Genomic DNA, 20,246 nt, shown 5'->3' with positions numbered 1-20,246 from the left:
GATCCTAGACCAAATCCTATATGGCAAGAAAAAAATGTTATAAAGCATGTTTTTCAATAGATAAAGGTGTTGTAAAAATGTCAAATTTACCGAAGTTGATAACTGTGGTTATGTAAGAGAATATCCTTATTATTAGGAAATGCCCACTGGAATATTTAGGGGTAAAGAGCCATGATACATGTAAATTACCTTCAAATGGTTCAGAAAAAATATGTATAGTTATCTATAGATCTATATCTGTATACACAGAGAGAGCACACAATGATAAAGCAAATGGGGCAAAATGTTTTCAACTGGTAAATGTGAGTCAAGAGTATGTGGATATACTTTATAGTATTCTCATAAATTAATTCCAAAATTAAATGTTTGAAAACTGCAATAGCTCCCTACATTGCTGAAGAATCTCAATCTCGATACCTCTTAATTACCTTTTGTTGTGTGGCCAGCTCTTTACAGGGCTCTCTGAAGGGCTATAAATGATGTTCTTACCCTTTCGAAGCTTGACATCTCTTGAGGAGGGAAGTCTCTCAAACAAGAGGCAGAAAAGATTATAAAAGTTCAACTAAGAAGTTTGAAAATGGAGAAGAGCTCAGGATACGTGGATGGGATCAAGAAAGACTTCAAGGAGGGACGCCTGGGTGGCTCAATCGGTTAAGCGTCTGCCTTCGGCTCAGGTCATGATCCCAGGGTCCTGGGATCGAGTCCCGCATCGGGCTCCCTGCTCCGCGGGGAGCCTGCTTCTCCCTCTGCCTCTGTCTCTCTCTCTGTCTCTCATGAATAAATAAATAAAATCTTTAAAAAAAAAAAAAAGAAAGACTTCAAGGAGAAGGTGGGGGCTGAGCCTCGAAAGCAGGATTTAAATCAGTAGAGGATATTTCAGACAAAGTCAACAAATAGCTTGTGTAATTCCAGGAGAGGCTTGTGCAGACTGGTGAGCTGAGATGAAGACTGGGTAGTAGGAAGGACTGGAACATTGGGTTGAGTAGATAAGATGCAGGCAGTCCGTAAGTTCCTCAAGAGCAGTGTCTACCTAGATCTCATGCAACAATATCCCCCATAGCATAGGGCACAGGGCCAAACCCACGGGAGGAGTTCAATATATCCTTATTATTGGATTGAGGACAAGTAATTTAAGCCCCAAACCAAGATAAGGAATTTGGCCCCAAGTCTATACATAACAGATAGATGTATAATTTTTTTATAGGTATTGAGCCCAGGGCAGGTACCTTCTAAAGCCCAAGCCAAAGGAGCTAAGAGATAGCGCAGGGTCTGGATAGAGACCCAGGTTAAGGTAGCACCTGGTGGCAAAACCACTGTGAGGTACTACTGTCTGATGCACAACTCTTTCCAGGGGGACCCGCATTTTAAAAGAAGGGCTTTGCAAGAAAGCTGTGCTTTTAGCAAAGGGATGAATCTCCCCAAGTCGGGGCATTTCGGATAGGAGAGGATACTGCTTAACCTCAGTGCTTCCAGCTGGGGCCCTGGCTGCTAGGCTATTTTGAGGGTTTTAGAGGCCCGGTTCTCTCCCTAGAAGCAGTTGGCATTGTCACCTGCTCAACAATGCCCCAGGCGCAGGCCCTCATTGCCCCAACAGGCCCCTGCCCCCGCGTCCATGCTCTAGCAGAACTGTATGCAAATTTTCCCCCACTAACTTGCATTAAGTCTTCAGCCATTTGTCTTCATTTCTGATTTCTTGTTTCTTTTTAAGATTTTATTTATTTATTTGAGAGGGAGAGAGCACAAGCAGGGAGAGTAGGAGAGGGAGAAGCAGGCTCCCCACTGAGCAGGGAGCCCAATGCAGGGATTCCATCCCAGGACCCTGGGATCATGACCTGAGCCGAAGGCAGACGCTTAACTGACTGAGCCACTCAGACACCCCTATTTCTGATTTCTTTTAATTGGTCAGTTTCTTCTAACACCTTTAGGTTCAGTGATACACCAACCAGCACTAAAATGCATTAGAGGTGGGGTCGGCAAACTATGGCTCACAGGCCAAATCTGTTCCCCTGTCTGCATTTGTTTTTTTTTAAGATTTTATTTATTTATTTATTTTTCTTTTTTTAATTAATTAATTAATTTATTTTTTGATGTAGTGTTCCATGATTTATTGTTTGCGTATAACACCCAGTGCTCCATTCAATACGTGCCCTCCTTAATACCCATCACCAGGCTAACCCATCCCCCCAACCCCCTCTCCTCTAGAACCCTCAGTTTGTTTCTCAGAGTCCGTAGTCTCTCATGGTTCGTCTCCCCCTCCGATTTCACCCCTTCATTTTTCCCTTCCTACTATCTTTTTTTTTTTTTTAACATATAATGTATTATTTGTTTCAGAGGTACAGGTCTGTGATTCATCAGTCTTACACAATTCACAGCACTCACCATAGCACATACCCTCCCCAACGTCTATCACCCAGCCACCCCATCCCTCCCACCCCCCCACCACTCCAGTAACCCTCAGTTTGTTTCCTGAGATTAAGATTTTATTTATTTATTTGATAGAGAGAGAAACAGAGATCATGACCTGAGCCGAAGGCAGACGCTTAACGACTGAGCCACCCAGGCGCCACCCCCCACCTGCATTTGTAAGGCCCTCATGCTAAGAATGCTTTTTACATTTTCTGATGGTTGAAAAAAATTCAAAAGAATAATAATTTAGGACATAGGAAAATGAAATTCACGTGTGAATTTCAAATTTCAGTATCTATAAATAAAGTTTTATTGGCACACAGCCATGCTCATCCTTTCACATAGGATCTATGGCTGCTTCTGTGCTAGAGTGAACAGTTGCAGAGGCCCCATTGCCTGCGAAGCCTAAAATAACTTACCATCTGGTCCTTTAGAGAAAACGTTTGCTGACCCCTGGCCTACAACAATGGTTGTCAATATGGGACGATTTTGCCCTCCAGGAGGCATTTGGCAATGTCTGGAGACATTTTTGGTTAGCACAGCTTGGGGGGAGGGAGGGTGCTAAATACACTACGAAGCCTAGGACAGCCCCTACGACAGAGAACTCTCTGGCCTCAAATGTCAGGAGTGCTGGGGTTGAGAAACCCTGGATTAGAGAAGCCTAAGGTACTTCGAGTAAAGGGGAAACTCCATCCTTAATAAGGGGTGTGGTTTATTGAACAACCAGTTGGTTAATTTACATTAGCTCACGTAGCTTTCACAATAACCCTGCAAGGCAATTACTTCTATTCTCCTTTTACAGACAAGTTTTTAACCCAACTTGCCCCAGAGCACACACGGACGGCAAGTGTGTCGGGCTCCAGCGCCTGTATTTTTCCACCGCTGCTGCTCCGTGACGTCACAAGCGAGCGTGTGTGTCTCTCTCTCTCTCTCTCTCTCTCTCTCTCTCTCTCTGCTGCCCTCTAGTGTGTGAGCTGCACAAACGCAGGACAGTGTCGTTTTCTCCGGTACCGAGAGGATAGGGACGCTTCTCTGGTCTCCGGGTCTCCAGCCTCTGGCCAATCGGGAAATGAAACAGGGCAAAGAAAACCCTACCTCGACCGCAACCGGAATTGTAGAAAGTTGACCCTTCTCCCCTCTTGCCCACTTTAATGCTGGGGGCAACAGGAGGAGGCTTCCCTCCCTGGTAGACCCAGGACATAAAGTCCTACATGCTATCTATAGAATGCTTTTCGAGTCATAAAGCATGGTCATATTCATGAATTTCCAGAAGGCATGCGGTGCAGAGTTCTTTTCCTTCAGGAATTAAAACTCACCAGAATCTTGTTCTGTAGAATCTGGCACTCCACTTCCTCCACCTTTTATCCTAGATGATAATCAGCTCAATGCATCAGTTAAATCCATGCTAATGAAGGAAAAGTAGAGGACTTCCTGCCCACCCCCACCCCGACCCTTAAGAATTGCTGGCCCAAATGGGGAGAGGGGGGCACAGCAGCCCACCTATGAAGATTGTATATGGGCTTGCCTCCCCCGAGCCGCTAGCAGTCACCCACTTGGAAGGCAGCTACCCCCTCCTAGGGCAAACCGTGGTGGAACGCATCATCTAACGATTTAAGATCAGATCACACGGCCACTGAGCATTTCTTTGAATTTTATTGAAAATTGACATGGACATTAGAAAGGTATCGAGCTAAACAGTGCTGGTTTTGGGATGTTTCTCCTGGCGAATGAAAACCCCAGAGGGGTGGTGACTGGTCACACTTTTGAGCAAAAAGAACAAAGGAGAAGAAAGGAAAAACACACAGAGATTCTGGAAAACATGCAAAGAGGCTCTCTCTGGAGACGCCAGACAGTGGAATGGCAATGTAGGGATATACAGGAATGAGCACGCTCACATGGTATTTTGATGTGAGTTAAGCCAATGAATTCAAGGCAGATTTATCAACACGAAAGCTCTCCTTGCAGATCCCAGGTTGAGCAAAAACCTCTCTCAAAACCCCAACTGGCCCTGGAGGGTTGAATGGAGTAATTTTGCTCTTCCTAAGCTTAAACCCCCTCCTGTCTCTCCCTTCTCCACCTGAGTGTGAGTGGATCCATTTTCCCCCTTGCTGGGGAGGAGGGGAGGAGGGTTCTGCAGAAGGCCTGTGAATGCTGAAGAGAGAACTGTCCCTTGACTTTCTCTTCCATATTCAGAAATGTTTAATAGTGGCCGTCGACAGTCAACCCATTGGACCGGAGAATTGGTGTTTAAAAAGGAAAACCAGGAAACTTGCGAACAGCACTTCCACACCCACGGCTGAGGTCTCCTGCCCCAGTCACTTACACTTGGGTGAGTCATCCTGCAGTTGTCTCTCTGTGGTTACATTTGGTCCATTCTCCAGGTTCTTTTCCTGCCTTGGTTAGGTTAGGACAGGACATTTCCATTTAAAATACCATGTAAGCCAGGAGAGAGCTTCTTGCCTGGACACAGGGACACGTGAACACGTGTGGAGCGTGGGGTGTGTGTTATGTGCACAGTTTGAGGGGAGAAGGGGATTGGTTGGTTTCTGGTTTGAGACAATATAATGGCAGTCTTCTCCTTTAGACTTAGTGCAGCTGCTGAAGACAAGATTAAAAAAAGCTGGAGAGGGAGAGAGAAAGAGAAAACATGGAATTAGCCAAAGAAAAAGGACATTCAAAGTAAGACAAGGCAAGGGGAGTGGGCAGCGGGAGGCAGCACAGATTATACTTGGAGAAGACAGGTTAGAAAGGGGGTCACCGAGAGACCGCAACCACCGGGAAATCTGCTGAGAAGATTTGAAGAACACCACACACCGGTTTGAAGCTTCTTGTTTTAATAAAAAAACAAAAACAAAAACAAAAACCCAACCACATGTGAATGCCAAATGATTGAAACCCAAACCCAAACCAAAAGTGATCTGCACCGCAGCGAGGAAAAGCAAACTTCTTGGCTTAAGAGAAATGGGGTGTGTGTGTGTGTGTGTGTGTGTGTGATCACATGTGGGGATTTTTCAAGAAAGCCATTCCATTCCAGTCTGGGAAAATAAAAGCGCAGACCATTTCTAATGACTGGATTTGTTTCACCAGAAGGTAACAAAGTACTTAGGGTATTTAAAAAAAATAGTAACAGTTGTATTAATTACAAGGCCTCTTCACTGAAGGGGAAAAAAAAATCTTTCTGTCTACCGTGAGAAAAGCTATCCAGTAAAAGAACTATTTTAATCCTTTTAGCTAACTTTCTAAAGGCCTTCTGTTCCCTCGCAGGTTAGATTTTTTTTTGTTTACTAAACTTCCTTGATTACAAGGATCTTGTAAGGCACCTGTTCAACACTTGTGTGCCTGGGCCCCAGTCCAGACTTCCAGGAAAGCTGACCAGCCGACGGGACTGTCAGCAGAAACACTCAGCTCAGGAGCTGGCCTGGAGTCCTCTGCTTTGCCCGGCCCTACCCACTCCATCCTCAGGTAGTTTTCTATGGGGGCAGGCAGAACCCTCAAAGGCCCTGTAATAATGCTAACTGTTCGTTTTCTCTGGACATCAAAAGACCTTGGTCTCCAGCAACATAGAGGAGCAGGTTGAATCCATTTGTGACAGGGAGCCGGGGTCAGGAGACACTGAATTTCGCCTGGGACATCGGGGCCAGTCCCTCGACTTCTCCGGGTCTCCATTGCCTTTGGGTCGTATCTGTTAGACGGACCAAAATTTCTCCCTGGCCCCGACATTCCCGCCTAGTCCTGGAAGTTCTCCCCAGGGTTGGCTGGAGGTCTACTACTTTTGAAGTTTTCAGAGCTCCTCAGGCCTCAAGTAGTTAATGTATAAACAAATGCAAATGAGAGCCCCCCCACTTGTGAGGCAAATGATAACCCCCGGGGAAATGGTGACCGGCTGGTTGTTTCAGTCTGAGATTCTTGGGAAAGAGCCATAAAACTGGACACCGAGACATCAAAGCTGCGGATTAGATGCCTTTCCCAAGGAGACTCGACAGCCCTAATTTAGGATCTCTCTGAGCTCCTGGCGGAGTGTCCAGTTTTTGTTTGTTTTGTTTTGAACCTCCAAGCATGGAGTCTCCTAAAACGCTCCCCTATGAGACTTGGATTTTTCTCAAGAAACTAGTGTCTACTCCACACCTGCCTCTGGTCACTAACCAGTGACTCACCCAACAGCACACATCAAAACTGCGCTCTCGCTCTGCCGACAAGAACATAGAAAGTGTGTGCGTAGGTTCGCTTCTTGTTTCTTCTACTTCTCGCTTCCTATTATTTATGATCTCGTAGGGAAGAGAGGAAAGCCCCTCCCCATTCTCAACACCTCAAAAAGCCCTGAAAATTTGGCATAGCCTGGTTTAACTGTGTGTTTTGGGGGAAAAAATAAGTGATCAAGAAAAAAAAAAACTCAAGAAAAAAAAAAAGTAAAGAAGAAGGTCATGATCAGTGCCAGGGGACTCTGGAGGCAGAACTCAGAAGAAGAGGTGGGACTCAAAGTGGAAGTACATGGCAGGGGCGGGGGTGGGGGCTGCTGCCTGGCGCCCCCCCCCAACAAAGAAAAGCTGTCAGTTAAAATAGGAACCTTGGCTTAAAAGGCTAAATGGAGTCCAGTCCAGCTGTAGCAGGGGATACTATTCAGTACACAGCCATGGATTACTGCAAAGGAAGGGCAGAGAAACGGCGCGTTAGCCACAGATCATTGCCACGTGACCTTCAGCTCTCTCTCTCTCTCTCTCTCTCTCTCTCTCGCTGGCCGAACACCAAAGGCCGCTGTACCTGGTGGCCCTGACAGTGGAGGGCTCTCTACTTCAAAGGGGTTCCCAAAGCCACTATCAGATGGGCCCGTTATAAAAATTGGGGCTGGAATATGTTTTAAATATCACATCGTTAGACTGGAGATAAAGTCAGGGGCCTTCCGAGACACAACACCTCTTCTCTCCTCCCCAGCTGATGGTCTCACCTCTTCTTATGGGGGGACACATGCAAAATACAGATTAAAACTCATCCCCTGCACCAAATAAACGGACTGGAAGACTCATCAGAGCAAAGCTGAAAACATTGTTTCTTTGACCACGCAGTTTGGCAGTTTCCAGCATGAACCTGCAACTGGGCCTGCCTGAGTGGGATGGTGTGGAGCCCTAAGGGAGATCACAGAGATACTGAGACACCTCAGAAGAATTCCAGAAGTCTATCATTGAAGACACTAGGCTGGTAATAACATTCAGGTTTATTCTCCCTTCTGCATTTGTGGGGTACCCAGAATTATAGAGAGCAGAAATTTATGCTAGTTTCTTCAGCAGTCATGTTTTCTGGAAAGGGCTTGGTGTCAATAAACTCATTCTGGATTTTTAACACAACTTGAGTGCACTTACTTGGAGCAACTCAAAACAGGAAAGGGCTGGGCTGAGAGGCCAGAAGAAAAAGGCACCAGAGGATCTCCTCTTGGAGCCCTCTCAGAAGGGGCCATGGCTGCTGTTGGGGCTTGGGGGGGGAGGGGGTCAGGGAAGCCCAGTGCATGGGGACTAACTGGGACTAACTGGGACTAACTGGCATTTACCCAGGCATGGTGGAGGCAAATACTTCAGGGAAACAAGCAGCAATCAGAATTCGAACAGGGAAGCTGGTGGTGGAGAAGAGCAGATGAGAGTGGCTGGCGGGGGTGGGGGTGGGGGGGAACGACTGGGATGCAGGAGGCATCGCCATTTCCGAGCCACGTGACTGCTGGCTTCTTGACCAGAGGCCAGACACCATCCTCAGACTCCCAGGCTTCTATAAACTTTGGCAGGAAGAGAGGGGAGGGCATGGGTTGTGTGTCCCCTCAGGCGTGTTAAGGGGGAATTAGAGAAAGGGAGGCCCAGCTCTGTTGCGCAGGAAAAGGGTGTCTACAGGAAGCCCAAACTGAAAATGAAAAGAGAAGTTGGGTTAATGAATGGATGGATTAATGTATAACAACAACAACAACAAAAAAGGTTAGAAGAAAATTGTCGTGATGACTAATGGATAAATTAGAATATAGCTATGTTAGAATAAGGTCTTACTGCATTGGCTCCTGGGGACATGCTTTCTCTCTCACGCGCCCCCACACCCCTCTGAGTGGCAGGAGAGTGGCATTAGCTAAGCAAAATAATTACCAACAGCCACAAGAATACTTTCTTTCTAATTACTAGGTCCTAAGGCACCCCCCTGCCACCCAGACACCGTACGGGAGTCCGGTCAGCGAATCTCCAGGGGGCCTCAGGCCACTGGGTAGAGCGCCAGGCTCTCGGCCATGGATTGCCTTGTCCCATAGGCAAAGCAGAGGAGGTGGAGGTTTCTCCTCAGGTAGACTTGAGCAGCCCCAGTCAGCTAACTGGTACCCTGGGGCAAGATGGTTTCAGAAGTATCTGGAGATGGTTGAGGGGTCTGCAATAGGGTCCAGACCACGGTTACCTGAAAATCTGAACTACGGCAATCTATTATGGGTATACATTTATCTCATTAAATCAAGGCTAGTATTAGACATCTGGGAGGGCTGTTACAGGCACATGCATATGGGAGTTATGTTTGTACAGTCCCTCCCTCAGAGCGAATACATCCACACAGCTCTTCACACACGCGCTTCTACTCTCTCTCTCTCTCATAGCCATTTACGTCAGGAATTAGGAGTTCTGCACTCCTGTTCCCACTCTGCCACTAACTCACTGTGTGAGCCTTGGTAAGTCTCTGAAATCCCCCACTCCTCCATTCGCTCATCTGGCAAACTGAAGATTATTCCTTTCTTCTCTACCTCACAGGATTGTTGTAAGGTGAAAATAATATGTCGTCCGGAGAAACGCATTAAAAATATTGAAAAGTATTAAAATGCCACACGAACGCTCACCTCTTATTCTAGTCTTTGTCTACTTGCCCCAGGAAGAGAGACCTAAACAACATGGCGACGGCCTATGTTCTGGGCTGCGTGGCAAGGCGGACATATTTTGATACGTGTATCCTGTCCGCATACTGTGCACACACACACACGTCCCCCCCACGGGCCGAGGGGCCAGTAACCATTGAGATACAGTACTGGCAACTGCTAGGGGCTCCAGAGAAATTTCTCTTACAGTTGCAGAGAGCGGCCCCTAGCACCTCCAGCAATTTCAAAACCAGTGAGGAAGAGCGAGCGTCCCTCTGCCCGCACTCCAGTTAATGAGGGGTGGCCTTTGTGATCTGCCCCTGGAATGAGGGCTTTGGGGAGGGGACAGGCTGCCTTTGTGGCTTTCAGATCCCCTGGAGCCAAGGCCTCCCTCCCTTATTTGGCGTGGAACCGCTCTTGCGGTCGGCTGGGGAGAAGCCTGCCAAGAAAAGCCAATCTACTCGGGGTTGGGGTGGGCTGTTCCCACTGGTTGCCAATTGCCTCTCACTTGTACAGCATGGCTTTAATTACAGTTTTGCCAGAAATCATTTTCGTAATGGCTACTAACAATGATTTACTCAGGGAAACCTGAACCAGATTGTGTCAGGCCATGTGCACTAACCGGAGTCAACTGAAATCGAACCCACCAGGATTCATCTTTCCTGCGGTCCTCACTGAAAACGGGGGAACACATGAACGGAGCCCCTAAAGGCGTGGGACACTCTGCTAGAGGCACGAGAGCCACGGTGGTGGACAGACACTCTAGGAGTACAAGGTCTTCCCAAAGAGAGATCTGCAGTTTAATTCCTGTCAACTAACAGGGGCTCCAAGACTTGCCTTGAAGCGAGACAATCAATCATGGCATTGTTCTTTTAGGGTTGTTTCCTTTGGCCCAATTTCAGGGCCCTTACGTTTCAGAAGCCTCTGTGGACTTCCTCTTAGAGATTTGCTGGAAAGTAGGCTGTTTTGCCGGCTGCCCGAAGTCCCCAGAACAACAGCTGCAGCAATCGGTTTGGCGACTATCAGCAGGCTCTCCATTTAAATCATAAACTACAGTGGGGAGTGGGGAGAAGCCTTCTCAATACTGTATATTCCCCGATCCAAACGAAGCAAGTGTAAAAGGCATTTATGAGACACCTGGGGTATTCGGAACACTGACGAGAGGTGTGGTGTTAACGAATTGTTCATTTTGTAGGTGTGGTAATGGTGGTGTTGTGGTTACGGGTTTTTTAAGAGTCATCATCTCTTAGAGATACCTGCTACAGAATTGACAGGACTGATCACAGGATCCACCTATGCTACTCAACTGTTCCGGCGGCAAGTCCGAAAACACTCCACTTGTCACCACACAGGCAAACATTCCGCACGTACACGGGAGACTACAACTTTGCTTTACAATAATCCAGCAGGGTTGGGATAACAGATGAGATGGCACTGGCCATATGTTGAGAGTTGTCTGGGGGCTGGGTTGTGGGCACATGGGGCTGCATTATACCCTCTTCTCTCTTGTTCCTGTTTGGAAGTTTCTATGGTAAAGTTTAAAAAATAGCAATAAGCTTAATTATGTGAAACATACTTATGTTCCCTCCCTACTCACTGAGTCTAGAAAAATAGATAGAAGGGGCTTAATCATTGCTATAATCAGCCTATAAACTACATGATGCGAAGGACTGCATTATTCACTCCGCAGATGTAAGAGCCCTCAGGAATCCATGCTACCGAAGGTTACCTGCTTCCTTTCGTATCAAAGGAGTTCATGAAGCTGGTCTTTGTAGAATGAAATGTAAGGAAATCTCTATCATATTTGAAATCTCTTCATTTTCTTCCACTTTTATTGTAGTTTTTTTTCGGGGGGGGGCACACAGCCAAAGGAAATTTGAGAACTTGAACCCCTCAGATAAAAAACAGCCACCAGAGGGAAATAGAGAAGCAAGTTTCCGTTGACTTGGAACATTCCCGAACCTGGGGGTCAACGCCAACTGTGACATTACAGGACAGACTAGCGAGCCCAGTGATTTCCCTCATCATTACCCGTTAGTTAATTTTGAGAGCAACGATTAGGGCACTTTTGAGAAAAAAAGAACGGCCAAAGTGACACCTCAGGGACTGATCACAGGATCCACCTATGCTACTCAACTGTTCCGGCGGCAAGTCCGAAAACACTCCACTTGTCACCACACAGGCAAACATTCCGCACGTACACGGGAGACTACAACAACTGCTTCTTAATACTGTCAGTCGCAAGAGCTAGGACAGTGAAGCAGCTTCTTTCGTGACTAGGTGTGTTGGGTGGGGAGCAGGATTTGGGGAGATGTGTTCTAGAAGCCACCGCCAGTTCTATTTCGAGTTAATAAAGCTTACCAGGACCTGGGTCTCATGCAGCATGCAGCAAACAGCAGAGTTAACTGTAAAACAGTAAGAGCTGATGAAGATGGAGTGAGCTTGAGGAGAAATCCAACATTACGAGTTGACACAAACGATGAGGGGTAAGCGATCAAAGGAAGTGAGGAAGAGTGGGGGCGGGGGAGAGGGAGGGAGGGCGGGCTGCTAGGGACCCCTGAAACACCGGTACTCTTTCTTAACCTCTGCAGAGACATGTCTCCCTACGTAGGGTCTTCTGCCTGGAGCGGGGGGGGGGGGGGGATCAGTCCATGTGAGACCACTAGGAGAGAGAGCCTGGTCTGGGAGGAACTTCCACTGAACATCCGAACAGTGGATATTTATAGTTTAGTGTCAGTGGGGTCCAAACAAAGGAATCTCCTGGGGCGCCTGGGTGGCTCAGTCCTTAAGCGTCTGCCTTCGGCTCAGGTCATGATCCCGGGGTCCCGGGATTGAGCCCCGCATCGGGCTCCCTGTTCATCGGGAAGCCTGCTTCTCCCTCTCCCACTCCCCCTGCTTGTGTTCCCTCTCTCGCTGTGTCTCTCTCTGTCAAATAAATAAATAAAATCTTTAAAAAAAAATGTTAAAAAAAAACCCCACAAAGGAATCTCCTAATTCCTGCAAGCAGGCTGCGAAGCTGCCCCAGGGATGGAGTTAACAAATACCCCAGGCCAGGAAGGCAGCAGGTTAGAGCTAGAAAACAAATTTAGTTCTTTCTGATCTTAAAAGCAGGAACCCATTCCTGCTGGTGTGACTCACACACAATGCCAGATCAGTTAATATATGGTGTGTCCAAAGAGGCCTTTTTTTCTGGCTGGTTAACCTTTATCCATCAGGTAACACCAAAATAAGTTCATTAGTCAGTGAATCTGACACAGAGTGTGGTGACTCAGTAACAAAAATCTCTGGGCTCATGGGTGAAAATGTTCAAATTACACTTTTGAATAACTGGATGGCGAAACTGAGTGCTTTCAAATAGTAACTATTTTACTGTTGTACCGAAGTCATGGTCTTATTCCTAAGTGATCAGCCAGGCACGGAGGAAAGGAAGAGGCTCCCTCCTTCTGGCAGAGAGCCTATAGTTGAGTCAGGAGCAAGTCGCTAAGAACAGAAGGCAAAGACCGTGCACACCTTTCGGATCCTCGGGCCCCTTTGGTAAGGACATGGCCCAGCACTCCCTGTGAGGGTTCCCTGTGTCACACTGCACAAGCAATAGGAGCACAGGGGACCCCTGGATAGGTCCCACTGGACAGCCTCTCCTCTCCTCTGACTCCGGGATGAGGAACGGGGAGCTCGGGCCGGCAAAGCCTGGAGTCGGCTCAGGGTTATGGGTCCGCAGGTCCGCACGTAAGCAAGAGCCCGTGCTGTCCTGCCTTACCAGGGGAGATGGACAGACTCTGCTTGAGGACGGGGCGCGTGGAGTCTACTAGCATCTGGGGGCTCCCCACCAAGTTCTCGGCATCCTGGGCCAGAAACAACGAAGCGGCCAAGAGGTAGGGATGGCACAGAGTGGGAGACCCAGACTGGGCTGCAGCCTTCAGTAAAAGCAGTTAAACTGCTGGCTGCAGCTAAGTGAGAATGGGGTTGGGGGGCTACAGGCATGGGGAGGGGAACACCTCAGACACAAGGATGAACAAGCAGGCCTGTAAGCCAGATCAGTGCCAACTTCTCGGGGGAGAAAGAAGGTGCCCAGAGGCTTCTGCTAGGGCACACTCTCCCCTCTACCCTCTAGCTGTCTTCTCCTTCACCTCTTTCTTACACCTCCGCAGATCTCATGGTTTCCTCCTTTCTTTCTCCCCTCCCACGTTCCATTTGCCTCTCTTCTGTCTCTCCCTCTCCTCTTACCTGGAGCTTGCAAGGCTTTCCCAAGCAGCCGAGCGGAGGGGCCGGGCTCCCGGGACCACAGCCCCCCACCCCACTCTCAGTTCCCCAAACTCAGGGGACACAGAGACCAGTTATAGGGACCCAAACACAAAACGCACCTGTCAGCCCACAGCTCACCTCTGGCCCCCAGCCCCACTAGTCTCCGGGCCCTGTGCTGAGGGGACGAGAAAGAAGCCACAACCCAGAGCCGCCTACCACTTACTTTTTCTTCTCTTTGTCCCTTTTCAGAGTCTGTGAGCCTCCAGCTTGGGAGCCCTGGGACTGGAGCAGCTCAGCTGCCGTCTTTCTCTGTTTGAAGGCGTTCACTTCATCGTCCAGGGATTTCTTCTTATCCTCCAGCTTCTTCTTCTCATCCTGGTGTAGTTTCTTCAGACGGTCAAACTTCTCGTGTAGCTGGCAGGGAAGCACAGGGAGTCTGAGGAGAGGCCCCCTGGGGAGCTCCTCCTTGAGGAGCTGAGCCCAGGGCAGGTGGGGACCGGCAGGACCCGGGCACCTGAGGAGACATTTCTGCCAGGGACTGCTAGGATGGCACCGTGTTCAGGGTGGGTCCCTTTCCTGCCACTTCACCTCCACGTTTCTGCTCTTGAATGTGGTCAGGGACTGTTATTAATGAATGTTAATTAATAATTAGTATCAAGAACCATTTCTGTTATTATTGGTATTTTATGAGGAAACAGAAGGTCAGAGAAGTGAAGGAATTTGCCCAAGGTTAATCCATGCTTCAGAGGATTATACAGTGAGATCACCCTATATGAGAGGGGGCCCCTGTCTTTCCTTACCCCCTCTGGTCAAGGAGGATCACCATGGGTTGCAGACAAAACTTCAGCAGTGCCAAAGCTGGTCAAAGAAAATACTTGTCCTCAGACATGGAAGGAGATGAAAGGATTTTATAAAACGGACTGAGTGCAGAGACCTCAGCTTTGACCAAGGGGAGACTCAGCTAGCCCTGAATAGAACCAGCCACCCAAAGGAGAATGGTAAGAAGGTTCTGGCGTACCACTGTGCTAACAGACCAGAACGTGATAAAGTACCCTGAATACTAAGAGCAGAACAAGCAGAACCTCACTTTCTTTTGAGGGTTCTGGAGAGAATTTAGGATTCCATAGCACTCGAAACATATCACGGAGGAGGGCAGGTCTCCAGCTCTCACAGGTATTTGGGACGGCCACTTTGTAAGGGCTGGTGGACGACAGGCTTGCCGTGTAGACCAGCTTCTACTAGCCCCCTGGGGTAGGGTGGTGGAAGCTGTGGCCATCCGTCGCTCTAACCTGGCTCTTGTTCGTTGGCCTTTCACTCATTTATCTTTGAGATCCCCTCACGTCTCCTCCAAAAGTAGTGGGTGACATTTTTCTTTTGAAAAGTGAAACTGAAAAAAAAAAAATCAACCTCCACGCCATGGACTTAGGTCTTGATTCTTGAGCAGTGCTGCCCAATAGAACTTTCTGCGGTGACGGAAATGTTCTATAGCTGTGCTGTCCAATATGGTAGCCACTGATCGCAGGAGGACTGAGCATTTGAAATGTGGCTGATGTGACCGAGGAACTGAGTTTTAAATTTGATTTCATTTTAATCCGTGTAAGTGTAAATAGACACATGTGGCTAGTGGCTGCAGTATGGGAGGGCGCGGCTCTAGAGAATTAAGTAACATGGAATGAGAACACATCCCGGCCTTGGCGGATGAGGGATCAAGAAGACACCGGTCTCATATCGTCCTTGGTGCCAGCCAAGGCAGGGCTGCTGATGCTGGGCCCCATTCCTGCCTGGAAGCTTCGAGGCTCCCGCTGGCTGTGTCCAAGCTCAGCCCCCTCTTCCTGCCTGCTGGGCAGTCAGGGTCACACTTACCTCTTTCTCTGCCTCTTTAAGTTCAGCTTCTTTCTCTTTGACTCTCTGGACAAACATCTGTCTCATCTCCTCTTCTTTTTTCTGGAGCTCCCCCAGGAACTCATTCCTTTTGGCCTCATAGGTCTCCTGTAAGCTGCGAATATAGTCAGGTTAATTCCCCTGCCTTTGGAATGGCTCCTAGTCAATGAAAACTGGCCCCAGTGATCCTCCCTGGGTCCCCCGATCCCCCCTTTCCCCAATTCTGGGAGAGGTGCCAAAACAGAACCACAAAGCTGCAGGCAGCCGGCCTGGCATGTGACAGCAGGGTCACGGGCTGCTTGCGGGGGCTGGGGCAGCCCTGGGGAACTGACAAGATACTTGGAACTGGAAGTGACTCAGAGCATCTGTTTCTCTGCCCTGGTTATACAGATGAAGAAAGAGGGCCAGAGAGGTGAGGTGATTTGCTCAAGACCACATGGCTAGATAGGGGCGAGCCAGGGACCAGAAGCTGGATCTCTTGTCTCTTAATCTGGGTCCTTCCTCTGCACCGGGCTCCCAGGTCCTGGCTCTGAAACTGACCACATTAGTGAACTATTTCAAAAAACACTCGGTGAGACTCCATCATGTGCTAGACACAGGACTAAGCGACACTCTGCTAGTCATTCAACATCGAGAGCCAACAGCCACTGGGCCCGCCATCAAGGAACTCATGGTCTACTGGGAGATGCCCGGGCCAAGCCTCCGCGCCCCCAGCCTCAGTTTTAAAGCAACAGGGGTCAGCCTAGTGAAGAAGAGGAGGAATCATGCTCCGAAGAGGGCAGCAGGTGGAAGGGCACATGTGGAGAGAGGATGATGTACTTGGGGAGCCACGCATAGTCCAACATGGCCGGAGAAGACTGTGGAAGCTGTGGAGTAGAGGGAGGCGAGGTTCCCGAGTCCGGCAGAAGAGAACGGGTTCTGGATGTCATATTACCCGCTTGGTCATTTATCCGCTGCAGGGTTTCAAACAGGAGGACTGACTTCATGCAATTTGAAAATGAGAAAGACCACTCAGGCTGTTGCGTGAAGGACAGACTTCCCAACAATCCAAATAAGAAATGATGGGATCGCTCAGTCCCACAAGAAAGCCGGAAAAAAAGAAAGAGATCTCGCCATTTGCCACGATCTGGATGGAGCCGGGGGGTGTAAGGCTAAGTGACGGAAGCCAGCCAGAGAAAGACAAATGCCACGTGATTTCACTCATATGTGCAATTTAAGAAGCAAAACAAACGAACCGAGAGAAAGGAGAGACAAACAAACAAACAAACAAAAAAACCAGACTCCTAATACAGAGAATAAACCGTGAGTGGTTGCTGGGAGCGGGGGTGGGGGGGAGGTGGGAGGAGGCGGGTGGGGGATGGAGGAAATAGGATAAAAAAGAAACGATGGGATCTGAATGTTAAGGGCTGGTAGGGATGGAGGATTTGGGGGAACTTAAGGAACAGTGAGGGAAGCAGAACTCCTAGGACTTGGAAGGACTTAAAATAATTCGGGTGTTTGGGCTCCTGCAACCCGGTGGACGGTGGACCCATGAAGTGCAGCAGGGAACACTGGGAAAGGGGTGTGTCTCCGAGGGAGAAAGATGAACTGAAGCTCAGACAGCTGCATGTGGAGGTGCGTCCTCCATGGGACGTCTGAGTGAGAATATCTGGTCAGCAGTTGGAGCAATGGGTTTGTAGCTCAAAAGTACGATTTGGCAGGGGACTCATCCCTTTCTAGGTGTAAGTAGGGCTGATCGTAGAAAGAATCTGCCACCAAGAGAACACAGAGTGACACGAGCAGAGGCCCTAGGAAGGAACCCTGGGGCACACCAACATTTAAAGGCGTGAGCTGAGGAAAAGGAGCCTGCCGGTGTGGGCCAGAAGGAGTGGCGAGAGAGAAGGACCCGACCCAGCCAGGCCAGTGCGAGAAGAGCCAAAGGCAGAGAGAATTTCAGGAAAGAGGCGGTGGGGAGGAATATCGAACGACGCATTGAAATATGAAAAGATGGGACTCAGAGGCCCCATCATAACTGGCCATGAGCATGTGATTGTTGACCTAGGAGAGAGGCATTTCGGAGGCGCGGTAGGGGCAGAAGCCAGTAAATACAAACCACTCTTCCTCTTTCCCACCAGAGCCAAACTTCTTGAAAGGGCAGGGGGTGGCGACGAGGAGGAGTTAAGGGAGTGTTTCTTCGGGATGAGCATGTTTGCCTGCAATGTGGAAAGGAGCCCGGGCAGAGGGCAAAGACTCGGGTAACAGGTGTTCAGGATGGAGTGGGAGGAGGGGAGGGGACTAGAGAGGAGCAGGCAGACCCACACCTCCTCCTCCACAGATGCAGATTGAAGCTGTGGGAGAGGGACGCCGGGTGGCTCAGTTAAGCATCTGCCGTCGGCTCAGGTCGTGATCCCAGGGTCCTGGGATCGAGTCCCACATCGGGCTCCCTGCTCAGCGGGGAGCCTGCTTCTCCCTCTGCCTCTGCCCCTTCCCCTCCCCCTGCTTGTGTTGGCTCTCTCCCTCTCTCTCTGACAAATAAATAAATAAGTCTTTAAAAAACAAATAAAGGGGCGCCTGGGTGGCTCAGTCGTTAAGCATCTGCCTTCGGCTCAGGTCATGATCCCAGGGTCCTGGGATTGAGACCGGCATCGGGCTCTCTGCTCCGCGGGGAGCCTGCTTCTCCCTCTCCTACTCCCCTGCTTGTGTTCTCTCTCTCGCTGTGTCTCTCTCTCTGTCAAAATAAATAAATAAAATCCTTAAAAAAAAAGATTAAAAAATAAAAATAAAAAACAAATAAAGCCGTGGGAGGGGAAGGAGAGAAAACTGAGGGAGGGCCCACCAGAGAGGTAAGCACAACTTCCTCCATCCCCAGGAGCTCCGGCAGCCCCTGTCCCCGAAGGGGAGCGAGTCCCCCCTTCTGGAACGAGGCCTCCCTGCAAAACTGGCCACACTGTGCCCGCAGAGCCCAGCTTCGTCCTGGGAACAGACACTACGGGATCTCAGGGGCCATCTGAAAGCCTTCTTGGCCCACAAGCGTCCCCCTCACTTCCTCAATGAGGCCCGACACTTCCTGAGAGGGGACTGAGCTGTAATAAAGGACACCACATGGTGATTTCAAGTGTGGGGCTCATGTCCCGCATCACGCAGACAGATCGACGATACCTGGCCTCTGGCTCCTGTCGGCATAGTAAACTGCTTTCGACAACATTCCTCTTGTCTGAAAGCATCTCCGATTCTGATTTGGGAAGTATGCCAAGGATTATTAACAGGCCGCGGTCGAAACAAAACTTGCCCCTGAACGCAGACACTCAGGACAGCGCCTGAAGAGCCTGAAGGTCCCCGGCCCGTGCGCAATGACTGCTACCCGGTCCCGTCATCTGGGCTTGACAAGGGGAAGGAGGGGCAGCCGGGGTCTGAAGAAGACAGCGGGCCAGAGGACAGGCACGGCTGCCAGGCTGCGGGCCGAAGCCTTGGCTCAGGGGTCCCCTCCGGCACAGGTGATGGCAGCCGGCGCGCGCACGTGTGTGTGTGGCTGTGGGTGTGTGGCAGGGGTCCTCTGGCCGTCCTCCCTGGCCCGGCGCTCCCCGAGCCCGCCCTGCCACCGCGGAGGGGGCGGCAAGTGCGAGGGGCAGGTGACAGCTCTGCGGCCCTCGGTCCCGGCACCCGGGTCTCGCCTCCCCAGGGGAGCTGGCCCGCGCAAGCCTTCCACAGTCACGGGGTACCTGAACGGCTTGCTGTCGGGGTCGGTGTCCTTGAAGCCCATCTCCTCCAGCTTGCAGCGGCGGTACAGCTCGTAATGCCGGCTGTGGGTCTGCTCCCGGAGGTCCTCCATGTTCACCCGGATCAGCATCTCCCGCAGCTTCACGAAGTCGCAGTGGGCCTCGTTCTCGACTGCACGGCAGGGGAGGGGGGATCGAAAGCGCACTGAAAGGAAGGCCAGAAACGGCGGAAAAGGACGAATCGAGAGGCCGGATGCCTCACGGCCACATGGCCCTTCCACCTGTGTATCTGGAGCCTGCGAATTTGCCTCCTGATTCACTTTTCCACAGAAAACGCACGCGGAAACTTACAAGGCTCACAGTAACGGAAAACTGCAAGACCATAAAAAAACATCTAAGAAGACATTCAGTAGCACCTCAACCCAAATGCGCCAGTCAGACCCTCCCGGGAATGTTTATTTGCTCCGCACCACACTTAGGCTCATGGCGAACGCGCCTTCAGCCGTCTGTCCAATAAAGAGTCGTGGCATCTCTGCTCCCAGCATGGCGTGAGGCACCGGGAATTCAGAAACGAAGTCACGGACTCTCGCCCTAAGGATCTTACAGCGGAGTGGAAGCAGAGAGGCAAACAGGCAAGTATAATACAATGCAAAAATGACCAAAATGGAGGTCCATGCGGTGCAAGCCCAGAAGAGGGGGGCCGAAGGTGCCCCAGCAGAGTGAAGGCTTCACCAGAGAGGCAACCCTTAAGATGACTCTTGAGGGAGGAATCAGAACGTATCAGGCAGATCAGGAAAGAGCCCATGCAAGGTCTCAGCAAGGTTAGGCAAGGTCACGTGGCCAGCAAGTTGCGGGTGGGATTGAAGTGCAGGCGAGCTAAAGGAGAGGCAAAGGCTCTGAGCAGGTGCCAAGTCTCCAAAGAATAAAAGGGAAGAACTAGGACATCTATAGAGGGCAGGGACCGAGAGGGCTGTGGACCAAGGTGTGGCTCGCCTGGATGGCAGGTCGTAGTTTCAAAGGAGGTGTTTTTTAGAGGGTGGATAATGGCCTGGCAGCAGCAATGATGACTAGGACAAAGTGGACCCCACTTTCTGGCCTGAATGAACAACCCCCCCGTCAAAAGAGTACGACAAAGGTCTGCATTTGGGGCAGTGGCCCAGAAGGAC

General features: G+C 49.9%; 1 protein-coding gene across 10 annotated transcripts in view; it reads right to left on the bottom strand.

Annotated features, from left to right (window-relative positions):
- Nucleotides 1-4,040: 4,040 nt before the first annotated feature.
- The window catches only part of SEPTIN6 (septin 6), a 64,910-nt gene continuing 48,704 nt past the window's right edge, over nucleotides 4,041-20,246 (bottom strand). For 5 of the 10 annotated variants that reach the window (XM_078065315.1, XM_078065313.1, XM_078065316.1 and 2 more), the window contains 5 exons: nucleotides 19,084-19,252; nucleotides 15,368-15,500; nucleotides 13,728-13,918; nucleotides 11,624-11,684; nucleotides 7,598-8,286 (listed from right to left, as the gene is read on the bottom strand). In XM_078065315.1, the coding sequence (XP_077921441.1) occupies nucleotides 8,227-8,286; nucleotides 11,624-11,684; nucleotides 13,728-13,918; nucleotides 15,368-15,500; nucleotides 19,084-19,252 (614 nt within the window). In that variant the 3' untranslated portion in view covers nucleotides 7,598-8,226. Of the gene's footprint in view, nucleotides 5,027-5,223; nucleotides 7,045-7,597; nucleotides 8,287-11,623; nucleotides 11,685-13,727; nucleotides 13,919-15,367; nucleotides 15,501-19,083; nucleotides 19,253-20,246 lie in introns of those variants that run through there. The other 5 variants (XR_013444831.1, XM_078065320.1, XM_078065319.1 and 2 more) reach the window with 5 other exon arrangements.

The sequence above is a fragment of the Halichoerus grypus genome, chromosome X, assembly GCF_964656455.1.
Source record: "Halichoerus grypus chromosome X, mHalGry1.hap1.1, whole genome shotgun sequence".
Classification (NCBI taxonomy): domain Eukaryota; kingdom Metazoa; phylum Chordata; class Mammalia; order Carnivora; family Phocidae; genus Halichoerus; species Halichoerus grypus.
This window is presented reverse-complemented; position numbering and strand designations above follow the sequence as displayed.